This window comes from Microchirus variegatus (genome assembly GCF_963457635.1).
Source record: "Microchirus variegatus genome assembly, chromosome: 1".
Taxonomy (NCBI): domain Eukaryota; kingdom Metazoa; phylum Chordata; class Actinopteri; order Pleuronectiformes; family Soleidae; genus Microchirus; species Microchirus variegatus.
The window spans coordinates 23,888,219-23,909,311 of NC_139802.1; the positions used below are offsets into that span (position 1 = coordinate 23,888,219).

The 21,093-nt window shown below is 41.4% G+C and overlaps 1 protein-coding gene across 1 annotated transcript in view; it reads left to right on the forward strand.

The window, feature by feature from the left end:
• The window catches only part of LOC310931956 (thrombospondin type-1 domain-containing protein 7A-like), a gene marked incomplete at both ends in the record, with an annotated part of 113,464 nt that overhangs the window by 6,418 nt on the left and 85,953 nt on the right, over positions 1-21,093 (forward strand). The window contains 6 exons of the mRNA XM_083895206.1: positions 2,744-3,578; positions 12,719-12,967; positions 13,425-13,609; positions 16,325-16,393; positions 18,027-18,185; positions 19,076-19,279. Coding sequence (XP_083751332.1) covers positions 2,744-3,578; positions 12,719-12,967; positions 13,425-13,609; positions 16,325-16,393; positions 18,027-18,185; positions 19,076-19,279 — 1,701 coding nt within the window. The remainder of the gene's footprint in view (positions 1-2,743; positions 3,579-12,718; positions 12,968-13,424; positions 13,610-16,324; positions 16,394-18,026; positions 18,186-19,075; positions 19,280-21,093) is intronic.

The window sequence follows — 21,093 nt, forward strand, 5'->3', positions numbered from 1 at the left end:
GAAGTTTCTTAATAAGTTTTGGGTGCAGGGAGAACCTGGTCCACGTATCAACACTGATACCAGAGCCAAGGACAAATATGAGTTTGTTTGTTACGGAGACAACTGAGAACTGGCCGGGACACCAGACATTAAATGACATAAAACATGGTTTTTCTTAAATGTATATCTACTTATCCAGCCTTACAACTTTATATGTGGGAGCATTTGTAAAGAATTACATCTTCATTAGAGACATTAGAGACACTAACAAGCTTTGGTTTTAGTGGCACATTATTGAGTAGGGAAGTTCGAGATGTTATTGACTAAATAAATCCAGTCAACATTGTTTTTTCTTTCTGTTTTTTCCCTGGTTTCGTCAACAAGACAAAACCACAAAGTGACTTTAAATAAAGAGTTGTTTGTTGATGAAACATTGACTGATAAATTGAACAGGAACCTTGTTTTCATGTCGTGCTGCTACTGTTCAGTACAGTACAGTTCACTTTAAGCCGTGTTTCCATCCTGGTACAGTATGGTTTGGTACAGTATGTTTTGGTGGAGTATGTTTTGCTACAGTACGGTTTGTTAAAGTGCGGTTTGGTACAGTACGGTTAGGTACAGTGCGGTTTGGTACAGTACGCTTTGGTACAGTGCGGTTTGGTGCAGTGCGGTTTGGTACAGTTCAGTTTGGTACAGTATGGTTTGATACAGTTCAGTTTGGTGCAGTACGGTCTGGTGCAATACGGTCTGGTGCAATACAGTCTGGTACAGTGCGGTTTGGTACAGTACGGTTTGGTGCAGTACGGTTTGGTACAGTGCGGTTTGGTACAGTGCGGTTTGGTACAGTGCGGTTTGGTACAGTACGGTCTGGTACAGTGCGGTTTGGTACAGTACGGTTTGGTGCAGTACGGTTTGGTACAGTGCGGTTTGGTACAGTACGGTCTGGTACAGTGCGGTTTGGTACAGTACGGTTTGGTGCAGTGCGGTTTAGTACAGTACGGTTTGGTACAGTGTGGTTTGGTACAGTACGGTCTGGTACAGTGCGGTTTGGTACAGTACGCTTTGGTACAGTGCGGTTTGGTACAGTATGGTTTGGTACAGTACGGTTTGGTACAGTGCGGTTTGTTACAGTACGGTCTGGTACAGTGCGGTTTGGTACAGTACGGTTTGGTGCAGTGCGGTTTAGTACAGTACGGTTTGGTGCAGTACGGTTTGGTACAGTACGGTTAGGTTTGGAACGCTAAAGCCCTCGGTCAGACTTGAACACTCGACTGAGAACAGTACCTTTACTCTGTAGGCGTGGGCTGACGCAACAAGACGTCAAACTTTGTACGAGAATAGACCGTGAGCTGTGATAGAAACACCAGAAGCTTTTCTGTTGCCCAATCAGCTGACTGTCCTGGGTCTAGCTCCACCCATACCAGACCGTACTATTACTCTGGTAACCTAAGGGTTAGGGTACCAAATACGTTCAGAACCAAACTGTTCCACTCCAACACTGGACCACAAACTGAAGTGACACAACTCAAGTTTGATAATAGGACTTGGCGATGAGATTTCTGTCTATGCAGATCTGGTCACCGTGGAAACCACGGAGAAACCCACTTGGGACTTTTTTCAGCGTGAATATAAACCTTATAGGGTCCACATGGACAAGCTAGCTGGGCATGAACCATCTGTAGGCCCCAACCCAGTTTTTGGAAATGACTGATCTTCTTGTTCTTCTTCTTCTTCCTCTTGTTCTTCTTGTTCCTCTTGTTGTTGTTCTTCCTCCTCCTCTTCCACCATTGTTCAGTTGTCTCCTTCATCCTCATCCTTTCATCCTCACCCTTGATATTCCTGATATCTCCCCGCAGTAACACTTCAAACCCCTGATCTAAACAACTGTATCAATCCATTTTATCTCATTATCTGATCACTCCAGTTTCTCTGACCTCATCTTCAGCAGCAGATCCACAGAGTGAAATTCTTTTCCCCAGACGAGTCCTCCCCTCCCGTCTCTGTTTCAAGTTTTATTTTTAACACAACAACAGAAGGAAGCATCTGCTCAGTTCACTCTCACACAGACGCTGAATGTGAAGTTAAAAATGTTTCCATCACGTCCTAAACACATCATCCGCCAAAGTTTTACCTTCCTGATTTATTAGCACAGTTCATATTTTTCAAACCTGGTTTGTTTGTTTGTTTGCAGACTGAGGGAGCGTTAACTCTGAAGCGCTGAATATGAACCCATAATAATTCTCGAAACAGCCCAGAACAGAACAGAACACTCTGTGAATAGTGACGTGTGCTGAATATGGAGGATTATTTTAATTGTTGCGTATCGGATCTTAAATCTTCCGATATCCGATCCAGTGATTTTGTTCTGTTCTGTTACAGAGTATCATTTTCGGCTCATTCCACTCCGGCTACACGGTGCTATAGTGGCTTGCACTTTTACCTCGCAGCAAAATGATTGATCAGTGTTCTGCATCGAAGTTCTCCACTTGTGCTCATGTCTTTCATCCTTTGTCAGCTGGGATTCTCTGTGAACCTCTTAGAAGATAAAGTGTTAGACAATGAATAAATGAATGAATGAATGAACGAAAATGATCCATGAACGAACCTGATGATCATTTCTTGGACGTGTGTCTGAACTCTGCATCCATGCTCTCATGCTGTATCGTTAAGCAGAAGGTTGTGGTTCCTTACGTTAGACCTGTGTCCGTCCTGGAGTTCCCTCTGTGACCTCATGCTAACCGGAGTGTGTTCATTTGTTCTGCAGGTTCATGGGGAAGGTGCATGGGCAGTGAATGCGGCGCGGGTGGCAGCCAGAGCCGGGCGGTGTGGTGCGCCCACGTTGACGGCTGGACGACGCTTCACACCAACTGCGATCAAAGCCAGCGTCCGTCCAATCAGAGGAACTGTTTCCACGTGTGCGACTGGCACAAGGAACTTTACGGCTGGAGTCTCGGTGCCTGGAACGAGTGCATGCTGGTGTCGGCGAGGACCTTTGGGGCCTTGCGCCTGTTCTTATGCAGTGGAGGCGATGAGGGTATCCAGACCCGGGAGGTGGGCTGCATGCTCAGGGTGGACAGTTCTCCAGCAGACGACGCCATCTGCGAGTACTTTGAGCCCAAGCCTCGTCTGGAGCAGGCGTGTTTGATCCCGTGTCCCCAGGATTGCGTGGTTTCCGAGTATTCGCCATGGACGTCATGCTCCAAAACGTGTGGAACGGGCCTCAGGAACCGGGTCCGCAGTGTTCTGGTTCCTCCGGTTTTTGGAGGCGCCCTCTGCCCGAACCTCACTGAGTTCCAGTCCTGTAAAGCGGGGCCCTGCGCTGGTCCAGAAGGCATGTACAGTCTCAGGGTGGGACCCTGGAGCCCCTGTTCTCTCCCACAGACTCGGACAGTGCGACAAGCTAAGCGCAGGAAAGGTAAAGGTCAGGGTCTCAGGGACAGATCTGGAGTCAAAGATCCAGAAACCAGGGAGCTGATCCAGAAGAAACGGACCAGGAACCGCCTGAACAGGCAGGAGAGTCCATTCTGGGACATCCAGGTGGGCTCCCAGACCCGGGACGTGGTCTGCATTCACAGGAATGGCAGCGCAGTGGCTCGAAAGTGAGTGGCAATTTTCTTTTTATGGTAATGTGACATTAAAGTTAATGGATTTTTCTTTTCTGCAGCAATATTTTAGTGCAAATGTTCTCACAAGGACACGATTGGACATGAGATCCATCCAAATTATATCTAAAACCTGTTCCCTTTAAAGACGTTTACCTTTTCTTTACAGGCCTAAAACAGGGAAGGTCTCACTGACCAATAATTCACTTTAATAATTAATTTAATATTTTATTCATCTCTATTTGTAGCCATTTACTGTATAAACTCTCTCATTTTTCTGTATAGCTTTGATATTTACCCCTTAATTCACTGTGTTTCTAAAAACTATACACGATTTCCAAATGATATCTAAGAACTCATTGTTTATTATTCGTTCGTTGTAGTAAGCAAAGAAAGTTCTGAACTCAGCTGGTCTGTGAGCGAGCACTTTGAACACGTTTGGCAAAAAATGTATAGTATATTAATTAACTTTGTTTTACTTACTATTTACTCTTTTAATTCTCTATATTCATACACTTTTACCAAAAAACACACAACTTCAACCTCATATTCCTGCATAGTTCTGATGTTTGGATGAACTTCATTTACTGTTTTCAACCAAATTATATTTATAAATTTTAAACGATTTTTATCTCTTTATTTGAGGCCTCAAAGTGATATTTTATCATCTAAAAGTGTATTTATTGACTCAATATTCATAGTTTCCATAGTTTTACTTGGTATAAACTATTTTACTATACACTGATTTAAAGGAAGTTATTTTTCTTCACAGGTCTCAGTTAGAGGTTTTTGCATATTTTGCATGAAAGTATAGATATAATAATAATAATAATAATAATAATAATAATGCATTATATTTAAGGCGCCTTTCAAGACACTCAAGGTGGCCGTACAACAACAAAATAAAAATAACAAAAGGTAAGAGCAACGGGTAGAGAGTTAGAGAGTTAGAGGGAGTAGGCCTGTTTAAAAAGGTGGGTTTTCAGATGGGATTTAAAGATGGCGAATGAAACAATGTTCCTGATGCCGAGGGGGAGGGAGTTCCAGAGGCGGGGGGCAGATCGGCTGAAGGCGCTGGCCCACATGGTGGTCAGACGGGTAAGATGCACAATGAGGCTGATAGATGAGCCAGATCTTAGTGTCCGGTAAGGGGTGTTGGTGTGAAGGAGGTCAGAGAGGTATGGGGGAGAGAGGTTATGGATGGCCTTGAAGGTGAGAAGCAGAATTTTCGATGCGGAATTTAACCGGAAGCCAGTGTAGCTGTTGCAGAACAGGTGTGATGTGATTGATAGAAGGGATCCTGGTGATGATCCGGGCAGCAGAGTTCTGAACCAATTGGAGTTTATAAATGGACTTGTGGGGAAGACCAATAAAAAGGGAGTTACAATAGTCAAGGCGAGATGTGACCAGGGAGTGGACCAGGATAGCAGTAGAGTTGGGAGTAAGGGATGGGCGGAGACGGTTGATGCTGCATAGGTGGTAATAGACAGACCGAGTGATGTTATTGATGTGGGTCTGGAATGAGAGAGTGCCGTCAAGGACGACACCCAGACTCTTAACCTGTAGGGAGGGGGAAACAGAGGAGTTATCGATGGGGATGGTGAAACTTGGAGTGTTGGTGAGAGTGGATTTGGAACCTATGAGGAGAACCTCGGTTTTGTCACTGTTGAGTTTCAGGAAGTTGGAAGAGAACCAGGTTTCGATTTCTTGTAGACAGTTACAGAGGGAGGAGGACGGGAAGGTGGAGGTGGGTTTGGAAGAAAGGTAGAGCTGGGTGTCGTCCGCATAACAGTAGAAGTGGATATTGAATTTGCAGAAGATCTGACCAAGGGGGAGGAGATAGATTATGAACAGGATGGGGCCAAGTACAGAGCCTTGGGGAACACCAGAGGAGAGGGGAGACGGTTGGGATGTGAAGGTTTTCAACTGGATGAACACGGTGCGGCCAGAGAGATACGATTTAAACCACTCCAGGGGCGTGTCAGAGATGCCAATAGATGCTAGTCTGTCGAGGAGGGTGGTGTGGGAGATTGTGTCGAAGGCTGCACTCAGATCAAGGAGGATAAGGATGGATAATAGTATAGAGTCAGCTGCCAACAGTAGGTCATTAGTAATTTTAAGGAGGGCTGTTTCTGTGCTGTGACGTGGGCGGAATCCAGACTGGAACTGTTCGTAAAGGTTATTGCTATGGAGATAAGCATGTATCTGTGAAGCCACTGCTTTCTCCAGAATCTTGGAGATAAATGGTAGGTTGGAGATCGGTCACAGGTTATTAAAGTCACTGGGGTCTAAACCGGGTTTCTTAAGTATAGGTGTATGTGAGCTTTTCCCACTCACTGGGGTTCGGGAAGGACGAGGAGGCGACGTTGAGGGAGTAAATAGACCGGTTTATTTGCAAATGAAAACAATCAACCAAACAAACAAAAGAAGTCAGCTGTGGCTGCGATGTCAGCGCTCTGCTGCGCTGCGCTGCTCTGACTCTCTGACTCCCCGTCTCTCTCTCTGTCTACTCCGTGTCTCTCCGTCTCTCTCTCTGTGTGTGTCTGCGTGCGGACCCAGCCTACTGCAAGAGACCAGAACCTCTTGCTTATATAGCTTCCTGATTACCTGATTCTGTCCAGCTGTCTGATCACCGGCTGAGCCACTCCTTCCTTCCCTCCAGCAGCCGTCGCTCTAACCAAGCCCCACTGCCACAGTGTAACAGCAGCAGATTTAAGAGTGGACGGTACAGAACCAGAGGAGAGGGAGAAGTGAATGATGGCAGTTATCAGAGGTAGCAAGAAGGGTAGACTGGAAGTGACTAAGGAGGTAGGGAGGGGATCAAGTTGACAGGTAGATGTTTTAGATTTCAGGATGAGATCCGAAATGTCAGTAGCAGAGGGCAGTTGGAAGCTAGAGAATGTTTGGGATTCTCTAGGTTCCGGAGGAGAAGGAATGCAGGGGATTTGAGGGGTCAGTTGCTGGTGGATCCTGTGTATTTTTTCATTGAAAAATAACATTAGGGATTTGCAGTGATCTGAGGAGTAGAACTGTGCAGGAAGTGAGGTCGGAGGGCGTAGTGTGTTGTTGAGGACTGAGAACAGGGCTCGAGTATTCCCATTACCAGCACTGATTAAACCTGCATAGTATTGAGATTTGACTGAGGAGATGGTGTCTTTGTAGAGAAGGATATGGGTGTAATACATTTCTTTGTGAACGGAGAGTCCGGTTTTCTTGAAGAGCCTCTTTAGTTGCCGTCCCTTGGCTTTAAGTTGTCGTAGATGCGGTGTGAACCAGGGAGCAGAGTTGGTAAATGACACAGTCCTAGTTTTAACAGGAGCAAGTGAATTCAGCAGGGAATGGAGGCCATGATTATAATGGGTAACCAGTTGATCAAGAGTAGATGAAGAACTGAGGCTGGGGAGGCTGTTAATGCCAGTGGTGAGATCAGCTAAATTAATATTTTTGATGTTACGAAAAGAAATAAGCCGAGACTGCTTAACTTTCGTTAGTCTTAAGGTTGCGTTAAAAGATATTAACAAGTGATCAGAAATGGTATGGTCATCGGCAGAACAGTTAAAGGGAGTGATGCCAGAGCAGCATACGAGATCTAGGATATGGCCTTTAGAGTGGGTAGGGAAATCAACATACTGTTTAAAATCAAAACTATCCAGGCAGGATGTAAAATCCTTGGAGAGGGTGTCGTTGGGTTTGTCCATATGGATGTTAAAATCACCAGGCAGAATTATATTGGGACAGAGTGAGGTAAGGTGGGTGAAAAGAGCAGAGAAGTCATCAATAAAATCCTTATTTGGCTTAGGTGGACGATAGACAGTGACTAAAATAGTGGGAGTTGGACCATTCAGTTGAAGAGCCATGGCTTCAAAAGATGAGTATGTCGTCAGTTTGACAGATGAGAACTTCCGGTGAGACGGGGCTGACTGGAGTAAACAAACCCAGGTGGTGTAGCTTCATTGAGCTGAGAGAAATCATTAAGTTGTTGCCACGTCTCAGTTAGACATAAAAAGTCATACTTGCGGTCGAGGAGCAGGTCATGCAGCAGACGTCCTTTGCTTGTGAGGGATTGGATGTTAATTAAACCTACTTTGATGTCGCAACGGTCGTTGGATAAGCTAACGTTAGCCGCCGCTCTGGGTATGCGAGCTAACACACTGTGGTCCAATATATATCAATATATATATTGATATATATAAATCTATATATATATATATATCATATATACAGATATATATAAATATAGAGTATAAATATAGAGTTTATGATTTACTTTTCTGTGACTCAGTTTCACAGTTTCTTCTCCTTTAATTATCCGTCTTTCTCTTCTTTTTTCCATGTAACTTTGACGTTGAGGTGCACTCATCCTTGTTTCACTAACAGATTAACACGAAGCCACATTTGTCCTTGTCAGAGATTCTGTCGCCGCGGATGTTTATCTTTTGTGTCATTGTCACAGTCGAGCCGTCACAGCGATGAAGCACTTATTTGATCGTCTCGCTCCGGAGACAGAAGTGGAGAAAAAAGCAAATCATTTCATGACATCAGATCAATCTTAGCTTCACTTAAAAACAACTTTGTGTTGCATATCCCAGCCAACCCCTCACCTCCCCACCCTGGGGTTTGGAATAGACGTGAAATAATATGTTACATGAGAAGCTGTTGCTCAAATTGTCATCTGTTAAATGTTTGTGGAGCCGCTCGTGAATTTTAAAGACGGAGCCGCAACAGGGAAAATAAATAAAAGAGTGGAGTTCACCTGAAATAACAAGACAAAAATGTGTGATTTAGACAGCGAAGTTTAAAAAGCAAACTTTTAAAAGCCGCAGTGAACTCAGCTACTTTGTCAGTGTGGAGACGCCATGAAAACACAATATCAACAAACACGTTAAGATCCGGTCAACAGAAAGTCAGCAAAAGTACACAAAACTATCTGGGGCTCAACATTGTTAGCAATACTAGTCGATAACAATAATAAACAGGGTTAGCAACGTGTTTGAGACGGATTTACTGTGAAGCAAATATGCTGTAAGCGGGCATCTTAGAATTCCTTGTTGATGTTGGAGAGTTTTTGCGTCGGAAATCAGAAGTTCTGTGTGAGAAACGCCCCCAGAACTTGTATATTTCCATGAGTTCCAACTACAAATGGAATGCTCCAATAGTCCCCACTGGTTCACACGTCCAGTCTGTACGATGCTCACTGTCCCAGACTCCTCCCCATTCAACTAAAACACCGGAGATCTTCATCTTTTCAACTCGGTATCTGAATTCACTGCCAGACCACGCCCCCTGCACTGCCCCTACCTCAGCTCTCAGCCCATGTCATGGCATTTAAAAAAAATCTGTTTTAAAACAGGGTTCTCAAAACGAGTGTCTCGTCTGGTCAGGAGAGGCCGATCAACATCCGATCATCGACTTTTGTGGGAAAAAACAACATCATCATCTATAACAATCGAGATATTTGTGATGATATTTCAAAATAAAAGTTTGTTTTGATTAATAGTTTGTATTTATGATGTAAAATGAATCTTTAAATAAGAAAACTGATAGGACTAATAATAGACATGACTTTATATGAAGTGGAGAGCCACATGAACGCCCTGATGACAACATGAATGCCACTGTTCTCGAACACATGATCATTTATTAACTCATCCATTCATTATTGCTTTGCTTAGCAGTAACAGGGATCACATATTTCAAAGGAGGCGTGGAAACGGCTCAGACGCCCACAGCAGCATAAATATTAATCCTGCACTTGTTTATTTCTCGTCCTAAAATATTCAGAGTTGTTTTTGCCACTTTTTGGTGAAGCGATTATTCTGTGGAGTCTCAGCTTCATCTCCTGCTCCTGCTCCTGCTCCAGCTCCCTGAACATCTTGCTCACTTCATTTCCAATTTCCTTTGATGCATCTGTCACTGGGTTTTTAACGTCCTCCAAAGACCATGCCCTCATGACTCAGACATCATTATCAGGTTTCTGAGTCACTGCTGTAAAGAGTGTCTCATCACATTTTTGTATTTTTACGATGAGTCCAGATCTGTCCCAAACACATGAGTGTTTTCTGTAGAAATTTAAATCAGCATCAGTTTCTCTACCTGATCTTTACCAGAGGCTAATGAACGCTTCTCCATGAGCGAGACGTCCAACACAAGAATCCAAGCCAACAAAGTCCAACTGTAGATCAGTTAAAATTGATCTACTGATCTAAAAAAGACTTGTTTTTGAATTTTCTGGATATCGGTCTTGGATTTTCTCTGGTCATCTCTTTCTGGTCCTCTTGGTCCTCCTGGTCCTCTCTCTGATCGTCTCTGGTCCGCCTCCTGGTCCTCTCTCTGGTCGTCTGTGGTCCTCCTCTGGTCCTCTCTCTGGTCATCTGGTCATCTGGTCTTCTCTCTGGTCCTCCTCTGGTCCTCCTGGTCCTCCTCTGGTCCTCTCACTAGTCTTCTCTCGTCCTCTCTTTCTGGTCCTCTTGGTCCTCCTCCTGGTCCTCTCTCTCTGGTCGTCTCTGGTCCTCCTCTGGTCCTCATCTGGTCTTCTCTCTGGTCCTCTCTCTAGTCCTCTCTCTCTGGTCTTCTCTCTGGTCCTCTCTCTAGTATTCTCTCTCTGGTCCTCCTCTGGTCCTCCTCCAGACTTTGATTCTCCGTCTCTTTCCTGCAAACTTTTCTCCTGCTGTCGAAGCAGCTGACAAGTCATTAGAGCTAATTCCAGCTCTGCTTCATTTAGAATCCTCTCATTTAGGCCGGCAAACTTCACCTACAGCGACTCAGACGAGCTGCGTTAATTTATCTATTTATTTATGTATCTCTTCTTTGACTCCAGTGTGTAGAATAAAAAAAAATACACCTCTGCAGTCTTTGAAGTGACACAGTGAAAACATCTCACTTTCATTTCACTGTTCACTGACTCACACTCAACCTCCTGGGTTTATTAAAAAGAAAGAAATAAAAAAGCAGCCACTGACCTATTTTCACTGAGACTCTGCTTGTTTGTTGTGCTCTGTAGCATTTTTAAAGAGGTTTTTCTCAAAGAGGGAGTCATTATTTCTTCATCTCAGTCACACAGACAGAATGAGGACACAATCATTTTCCGTTTGAAAAAAAAAAAAAGTTAGATAACGACAAAGGAGGAGGAAAAAACGCTGATTTTAAAGTGTTTGGCTGCGACAAAGAAAGTGGAAACAGTGAAGTGAGAAGAGTCAGAGTCAACTACTGTAATAATCAAACACAACGTGTTATTAGACAAATAATTGTTGTGTTTCCCACACCAAACCCCATAGAGAAAATCAGTGATTTTAGCTTGCGGGGACACAGGAGCTGCTGATCTACTGCTGCCTCGTGTGGTCACTTTGTGTCACTGAAGTTAATCTAAACGATGGATTTTTATTGCCAATGAACAAAATAAGACAGTTGAACTTAGTGATGGAGGCAGCAGTGGATCAACAACTCCTGTGAACTCTTGTGTGATGTGATGTCACTGATCACTCTATGGGCTTTGGTGTGGGGGAGTGAGTGGTTTACAAACTTCATTTTCCTGTCGGAAAAGTCTGTCTCACAGTGAGATAAAGACGTGAACGTGTTCTTAAGATTTTATTTTAGATATTATATATATATAATATATATGGCGGGGACCGGCTGTGGCCCCCCCAGGGCCTTGAGTTTGACTCGTTTGTGCCCCAAAAAAACTTACCGACTGAAGGACACACAACTCCCTTTCCTTCTGACTCTTAATAAAGAACTTTTTCTGCTGCTAATGACAGTGTGTCAGCACTCAAGGGCGGACACTTTAAAGTGAGGCTTTAAAAAGCACTTATAGAGTCATATATCTGCTGCTGTGACACGCTCAAACATCATAAACTGTGGCTCTAAGGCATCGCGGCACATTAACAGTGAGCGCTAACTGGAAGATTTAACCTCACTGTAATGAGCCGCCGCCTCACTGTTTACCATAAATATGCTGTGTGATCGCTGAACGCCGCAGGAAAACGCCATCTCCATAATGTCTCCATTTACACTTGCAGGGTTACAGCCCTGATTGTCCAGTCTCACACAGTTAAAGGTCCGATATGTCAGAATTGTAATGGTGAGCGTGTGGAGGGAAACAAAATGGAGGACTCCCTCACTCACACGGTGGCCCTTAGGTAACAGAAAGGATGTAATTCTTGACTTGAAATTTTCTATATTATTAGTCAGCATCACCCTGAACAAGTATCAGTTGAAAATATTTGCAAGCCTCTTAAGGAAATAGTTTTTTTGAAATTGAGGAAATGATCCATTTGCCCTGATATGAACTAAAACTTAAATTAAAAACAAACTTCGAATTGAAATGGTTGTGCTTAATAATTTTGAGCTAAAGTTTCACAAAGATAGCATCGCTAACAAGTGCTGCGTTGAGCCTCCGTATTGATTAAATCCTAATGATACTATAACTGACTAGAACTTATAGAATTAGTGACCTCTAATGGTGAGAGTGTGGAGGGACTCCTCCACTCACACGGTGGCCCTTACATAACAGAAAATATGTAATTCTTCTATATTTTCTGCTCTAAAAGGTGAAAACACACACTGTTAGTGCCTACATCATCTTACTCTGAGAAAAAAAATAACAGAAAAATGTATAAATCGGCCAAATTGAGAACATTAATACAAAGTTTTAATCACTTTTCTACTTTTTGAAAGGTTAATGGAGCGGAATGTGATTTTGCCGGTAATAAAATCACATTATTATTTGGCAGACGACCCAGTGAAAGTCCATTTAAATAATAATATCCCCGTTCAAGCGCTTGAAATAGAGACATTTTTATATTTTTGGAAAATTGCATTCCTCTTATTGATTGGGTTTCTTTTCCTCTATGACCGCGCTCAAAAAACCTTGGCCTATATAAATCATTTTTAGCTTCCTTTGTTCCCTAAACACTAACGTGACAGCTGTCATTTTTGATATGATTGCAAGCAGATGGTAGTAAAATAATAGCTTGGCCCAGGGTGTGATGTGTCTTTAATTTCCTTCCAATTTGGGGTTTTATTTCTTTTTATTTTCTTGTCTTTTAACTTTTTGTTCAGCCTAATTAACAACCTCATGTAGTTTTTACTGTGATATAACCTCATCACCCTGACATCGCCGTGTCTTCATCCGTCCACAGTCTCTGCATACCGAGGGACCTGCCGCTGACCGTCCAGTCCTGCGTCCTCCCAAAGGACTGTCAGGTGACCCAGTGGGGCGAGTGGGGCCCCTGCTCCAAGACCTGCGTGGACGCCAAGGCCCCCGTGGGAAATCGCACACGGAACAGACAGGTGCTCCAGTTTCCTGTGGGGGATGGAGACGATTGTCCGCCGCTGGAGGAGTCGGAGCCGTGTGAGGTTCAGGTGGACGGTGTTCCACCCTGCACCACGTGAGCTGACTTTATTCAAACAAAAAGTATCTTGAAATTACTTGAAATTTACCACAGTAATAGTCGGCATCACCCTGAAAAAGGATGTATTGGAAATATTAGCAAACCTCCTAAGGAATAATTTTAATGAATTTTTGAATTTGAGGAAATTATCCATTTGCCCTGATGCACTTTGACAGTGAGCTGACTTTATTCAAAAAAACAAAAAGTATCTTGAAATCGCTTGAAATGTTCTATACTTCAGCATCACCCTGAACACGGATCTGTTGAAATTATTAGCAAACCTCTTAAGGAATCATTTTAAATATTATTACTAGACTTTGAACAGTGGTGAAGAAAACTGTATTTGTTGCATTTAACCTGTTAGATTCCCTGAGTGTACATATAATGTAAATGAGGTGTAAATATAAATATAAATATAAATATAAATGAAACCCAGCTTTTTCCTTCCCTCCAGTTACACCTGGAGAACCAGCAAATGGAGCGACTGCCGCGTGGACCTGTTGCTAGGCCAACAGGACCGTCGACGTGGCAACCTGACGGGCCTGTGTGGAGGAGGACTGCAGACCAGAGAAGTTTACTGTGTGGAGGCTAACGCTGAGCTCGTGAAATACCTCAACGACCTCCGAGACAAAGACAAAGGTGAAAAATAAAAGGGATAATTATCCTCAAGTTCCTGCTCAGAGAACACACGTTGAGATTTAGCCGTTAAGCTCTTAAAAACCTCCCATTCTTACATAATCCTCGACATCACTCAAGGCAGTCAATGTTTTCAATGATTTTAAAGAGATAATTCAGATTATTTAAAGAGTGTTTGACAGACAGACTGATAGATGCTAGTCTGTCTGTCTGTTTGTCTGTCCGTCTATTTAATCAAGCTAGCTAACTAGTAGTAGAATACTAGTAAGACTGATGGATAGATGCTAGTTAGCTAGCTTAGATTAACTAAATAGCTGTCTAACTAACTAACAATCTTCCATATAATTTAGCTAGATGGAAGCAATTCTAGTTCGCTAGCAAGCTAGTTCGTAAATTAGACAGACTGGTAGATAGATACTAGTTAACTAGCTTAATTAGACAGAAGGATGCTCGTTAGTTAGTAAGTTAGACTGAAAGATAGATGCTAGCTAGCTAGCTTAGATAAATAGAAGGATGATCGTTAGTTTGTAAGTTATGCTGCGTTCTAGAGCCCATCCAAACCAGTTGGACGTGGGACTTATCCTACCTCCAACTAGAAAAAGTGCACTGGAATACCTGTCGAAGTGGGACCTCCTACTCGCGAAGTCGGGGCTGATCGACCTACCCCGACTTCACCAAAATGACGTCGGAGAATAATGGCGGCGCCCATGGAGTCATACGAATAGGCTATAAACTTTACTTTTCTGTGTATAGACTTGTTTTAAACACAGCAATTTTAACACACCTTGTTTTCCATGTTATGGCGTGAAATGATGTTGTTGTTATCTGTCAGCATGAAGATATGTAGGGCTACAGTAAAAGTTACATATCGATATGTAACGCTTTTACATATACGGCTCGCTTGTGTATGTAAGTAGAGAGTAAATTGCAGGAGACAAACCAGATTAACCAACATGTATAATGTAATCATGTAATAATGTCATAAAAATAATAATAACGATGACAGCACAGTTAATAAACTCATGACTTTAGTAATAAAATGCCAATAAAAACCCTAAATTAGTTTGGGTTGAACAGCATAAGCATAAAAATAATAATTACCGTCATGTTTATATTTTATGTTGAATGTATATGTTCATCTGTTAATAATATTATTTTCTTTTTTTTACCTGGATATTATTTTTAACCTGAAGGAGCACATTTCCCAACAGTTTTCCTCACGCCAATTATTCCCTTCTTTAATTTATTTATACATTCCTCTATATAGTCTTTTATTTATAAATGCATTTATTTATGTATGTATGTATGAATTACTGTATTTATTTATATAATTTATACAATTAATAATGTGAACTTATCTAATAAAGTTTAGGATTAATTGAGCGCTGGACACGTGTTTGATCGTCGGTATTGATCATCAGTCGTCCTCTAATCAAAGAATAATGAGTGTTGGATCAATCAGACGCAGACACAAATAATCAAATAAGTAAAAAATAATAAACACACACACACACACACACACACACACACACACACACACACACACACACAGAGACAGGTGGAAAGAGGTGTTTCCAGAACAGGCTTTGTGTGTAAGTGTGCACAGAGTTCTTATCGTCTCTTCTCAGGATTTCTTTTCCTTTCATCATGTAGGGTTAAATCTCCCAGCATGCAACTGCACACAGTGACTCTCTCTCTCTCTCTCTCTCTCTCTCTCTCTCTCCCTCTCTCTCTCTCTTTCTCTCTCTCTCTCACACACACACACACACACATATAACCGTGCTAAAGTGCTAGGATTCCCTCAAGCGCAGATATCTGGTACCAGTTTCCCGCCTCCTGAATCCTGATCTTAATCTTTCAGGGGCAGCAGCTGAGATTTGACCCTGGATCTGTGTCTTAGTTTCCTCAGATAAAGCCACTGCGGAACTCTGGGATTTTTTGCTTTGTTTTTGCCCTCTCGAGCATGTGAATCTCTCAATCACTGCTTTTAACCTCGCAGTCGTCGACGTTTTTATTCCTGTTCTCAGGAGTTTGATAGTTTCTTAAAGCCACAGTCAATCACTTTGTTTCACCTTATCTGAAATTCTCTTTACATCCTGATACACATGAATAAATAATAGGCACGGTTAAGGTTCTTTCTTTTGTTTACACTAAACTTTCATTTTAATACACAAAAAGCTCACCTTACTCAAGCTGCACGTCTTTATCTCACTGTGAGACGACAGGAAACTGAAGTTTGTAAACCAATCACTCTCCCACACCAAACCCGATAGAGAAAATCACTGATTTTAGCTCACAGGGACACAGTAGCTTCTGGTCTACTGCTGCCTCGTGTGGTCACTTTGTGTCACTGAGTTAAGTCTAAATGAAATATTTGAAAATTCACTAAAATAAGACATTTGAACTTAGTGATGGAGGCAGCAGTGGATCAACAACTCCTGTGAACTCCTGTGTGCTGTAATGTTAAAATCACTGATTCTCTCTATGGGCTTTGGTGTGGGAGAGTGAGTGGTTTACAAACTTCCGTTTCCTGTTAGAAAGATTTATTTTAGGTAGGATTATTGTTGACAATTCAGATTTATTTAATCTGAATTTATATAAATATCTGATTTATATAAATAAATAATAATACATTTATTTATTTATTATAGTTTCCCTCAGCCCATGTGTGTGTGTGTGTGTGTGTAGTTAATAGCGTTGTCTCCCCTGTATTTTCAGTGGGTCAGACCCAAAGACAGCAGAAGCCTAGTGTCCCCCCTCTCCTCTCCATCACCTTCCAGATCACAGGTAGGTGGTTTTAGTTTAGGTTTTTAGTTTTTTTCCTTTCCTTTCATAATCTTGAATCACACAATCAGAAAAAAAACAAACAAATAACTCAAATATATACTGCTGTGTCTTTTTATTTAACCGCAGTCATTTGTTCAGTATCCACGTTAAATCCAATTTAATGGCAACAAAGTTCTGTAGAACTTTAGAGAGAGTTTTTCTTGTTGCTCCTCACTTGAGTGTTGATGTTCAGTAACACGTGGATTAACAGCAGCTCAGTTTTCAGGGGATTTGTCAGTGGAATTACACGTTTAAAAACTCTTTTGAGGGAATTATCCTCATCATCATTCAGCTTAAAAACCGTGTGAGACGTACATTTACATAAATGTCAACTAAAAGTTCAGCAAATGTCTATCACATGCGTCCCATTTTTGGGACTCGACCCTGTGTTTGGGAACCAACACAGATGTTTCCTGGTCTCTTGTGTAGCTAACGATATTGCTAACTTGCGTCATTTAGCTGATAATGTAGCTCATGATATTCCTAATTTGTGTCATATAGCTGATGATGTAGCTAACGATATTGCTAACTTGCGTCTTTTAGCTGATAATGTAGCTCATAATATTGCTACATATATATATATATATATATATATATATATATATATATATATATAAATACATAAACTCCAAATAATATCTCCAGACGCTGCGCTGTATTTATCATTCTGTGGCGCAGCAGAGAAATATGATCGCACACTTGTTGCCGGTTTGTGTCTCAGAGAGTGACAATAAACGCCAAAATAATCCACTCATCCACAACTCAAGATGTAGCATCTAACATGGCTCACTTGCTTCACAGCTGATAATGTAACTAATGATGTTGCTATCTTATATTGCTGAAGATGACCTTGCTAACAATTTTACTGACTTGCGCCATATAGCTCATGATGTAGCTCATATTGCTAATTTGTGTCATATAGCTGATGATGTAGCTCATGATATTGCTAATGTGTGTCATAAAGCTGATAATGTAGCTCATGATATTGCTAATTTGTGTCATGTAGCTGATGATGTAGCTAATGATATTGCTAATTTGTTTCATATAACTGATAATGTAGCTCATGATATTAGTAATTTGTTTCATATAGCTGATAATGTGGCTAACAATATTGCTAACTTGTGTCATTTAGCTGATAATGTAGCTAATGCTGCTGGTACTTCACAGCTGATGCCTCATTAGCCTCGTATGTTCTGAATACTGGAACGATACTGGAAGTGTTAGCCACGTTTGTCGGATCCTGTCGCTCAGCATGATTGAGAATGATTTTGTTAAGTAGATGTTAAAGCTCGTCCTCACACATCGGCTGTTTGTTGACAACAAACAGCCGCGTTTGTGTTGCGTGGGCAGGACTCCAACATATGTTCTGGCCCTAGCGAGCAAGAGATAATCACTGCTAATTTATCACTGTGACATTCAAACGGGGAGGTGATAAACGGAACAAAGGGAAAACGGTGTTTGTTAATTCATTCATTCATTCATTCATTCATTCATTCATTCATTTTTTTAATGCTAGGAACAATAGAATCATCGTAAAGCAGGTTATTTTAATTGTGATTTTAAATTGTTCTGCCTTTTCCCTTCTTCTGCACAGCTTCACGCCCGGTGCAGAACAGGATGTGCGAGGGTTGGATTCCCAATCGGTCGCAGCTTTGCCAAATCCCCTGCCCCATCGAGTGTGAGGTGTCGGTGTGGGGAGCGTGGGGGCCGTGCACCTTTGAGAACTGTGATGATCAGACGTCTGGGAAAAAAGGTACCAAAGAAAAAAGAGTATTCATGTGCTCATCGTCTGTGTGGATAAATACAGTGATGACACAGTGAATTATAGCTGTTTGTTATGGAAATAATATCATGTTACTGCTTATTTCAGTCTTTGCGTTATAGATAGGGCTTAATATATACAATATATGCTTATAAAACATACTATATAAGTTTAGATGTGGCTAGAAATTCAGGTACTTAGGTTAATAATAAATAGAATAATTGTGTGTGACAGCATTTATGAACCTGCTATCGTAATTATAGTCACTTACTTCTTCATATTTACATTAAGTTGCAGCCCGTTTGTTCGCTGTGGCTTTATAACAGGTCATCGTATTAAAAATACATAAAGTGTTCTGTGGGCGTTTGTGCTGTCACATTAGAATAAAACATTCATTAGAATAAAAGTTATTTCACTGTTATTTTGTATAACATTATAATATCAAATAATTGGAATAAATGTGCCTGCAAATTAAGTCGTATACTTCAAAAAAGCCACAATTTGTGATGTTACTGTCACTTTGTATACTTTTTCACTCTCCCACACCAAACCCCATAGAGAAGTTGTTCTTCAGTTGTTCTTCAACTTTTGCCTTCTTCACTAAGTTAAAATGTCTTCTTTTGTGACTTTGGGGTTTGAATTATTTTGTTCAGATTAGTTTCAGGCAGTACTAGACCAGAAGCTGCTTTGTCCCTGCAAGCTTAAAATGACCATTTTCTCGATGGACTTTGATGTGGGAGAGTGAGCGGTTGACAAACTTCACTTTCCAGCCAGATAAGATGTCGTAGAAGTAATATATTTTATTTCCTGTAGCATTTAATGCTGTATGATGACTGTTGTTGTTGTTGTTGTTTGTCTTCATTGTCTTTGTTCTGCTGCAGGTTTCAAACTCAGGAAGCGACGAATCACCAACAAGCCGACCGGAGGTCCAGGAAACTGCCCTCACCTGGTGGAGGCGCTGCCGTGTGATGAGCCCAGGTGCTACGACTGGCAGCTGCTCAGCCTGGACCAGTGTGTCCCTGAAGATGGGAGGACATGTGGTCCCGGATCTCAGCTCGCTCAGGTCCAGTGTGTCAACAGCAGCGGTGAGATGATAAAATAATAATCTTTCATATTCATTGTCCAAACACAAAATTTAAAGGTTTAATACTTAATACCTGAGCGTCCACTAGTCGTCGCAGTTGAGCACACGTCAGACAAGTGATCGTAAAAGCTAATGCCAGTTAGCTACCATAGCTATTCTGCAATACAACTGCAATTATTACTCCATTAATCGTCAACTGTTTTGATCATCAATTAATTCAATTTTGGAATGATTTGAATCAAGTTTCTGTGATTTTTCAGCTTCTTAAATGTGAGCATTTTCTGGTGTCTTTGCTCCATAAAACAAAGAAATCATTCAAATGGAATCATCTTAGTTTGTGACATCATTTCCAGGTTTTGACAAACACTGATCAACTTTTGTGAAACAACAAAACAACCAATAATTCATCAGGAAAACTTGAGACAACTCGTCCATTTACTACGTTTGAGACCAGGTGTGTGATCTGTGCTAGCATTGCTAACTGGGTTTTAAACGGTCACGGTTATAGCACCACCTGTTGACTTGGTATGCTATTGGCAGCATTTTAACAGTAGACCAGACCTTAGTGTGTAAAAATGTGAATATTTTCTGGTTTCTTTGCACCGTACAACAACAAAAAATCATTAAAAATAAATCATGTTGGTTTGTGGATAAAACAAGACTTTTGGGACGATTCATTTTCACACAAACTGTGGTTTGGGCTCTGAAAACACACATTTTACAGTTTGTCTATCACGGTTATCACGGCCACCTGTTGACTTAGCATGATCCTGGCAGCGTTTCACTTTAGATTTTTCATGTTTTCCTGTGGACTTTGTTTTTTTTGAGAACTTTGCTTGTGTGGACAGGATTATTTTTAAAACTGGAGGAGGAAAAAACCACCCACTCCCTCGTGGACCAGACCTTAGCTTGGAAAAATTTTAATATTTTTATGGTTTCTTTGCTCCGTACGACAAAGAAATTTTTTGTGGACTTTTGAGAAGATAATTATAAAACCTTAAAACCTCAGAAGTCACACAGATGAATGGATGATGAAAATAATCCTCACAAATACATAATTGTCTCTGGAGTCGGCAAACGTTCTCTCCGTTGAGGCAGTTTTTGTCGGTTCACATTATTATCGATAAAAGTCGACCTTGTGTGTGAAATCCTGTGTTTTCAAAGTCGTACGTGAGGAGATCTCAACAACCACACTTCTTTTTCCTCTTCTCATTCATCACCTCTCTCCTTCTTGCTCGCTTGATTCAGCGTCGCCGCCTCGTCGTTTTTCTCCTCTCTGCACGCACAATTAAACATTATCCTCAGTAAATCAAAGAGATCCTCTTTGGGGCGTCTTGTGCCCTTTTCTGCTCCTGATTTTTACTGCCAACCTTGGTTACTGTAAAACTGAAATATAAAGGCCCAGTGAGCACAGATGTTTACTGGACTCCCCTCAGGTTATGTACCAATGTCAAGACAACACATTATTGATTTTAGTGAAGTTTTTTTGTGTGAATAAAACTTTTATTCTGGTTAGACACCATATTATGTCTAGTTAGAATGTGCTGTAACACAAACATTTTTGCGTGTTTTCTTTCCTCCAGTTTTAAAAAATGATCCTGTCCACACAAGCAAAATTCTTAAAAACAAAAATCCATGAAATACCATGCCAAGTCAACAGGTGGCGATATAACAGTGACTGTCGAGACTTTTAGGCTGATCAGAAGAGAGATGGTTCTGTTGAACAAACAACAAAAATGGAAAAAAAATACACAATATGTGTGCGTCAACAGGTTTAAAGTGCACTTAGCAATGCTAACGCTAGCACAATATCCC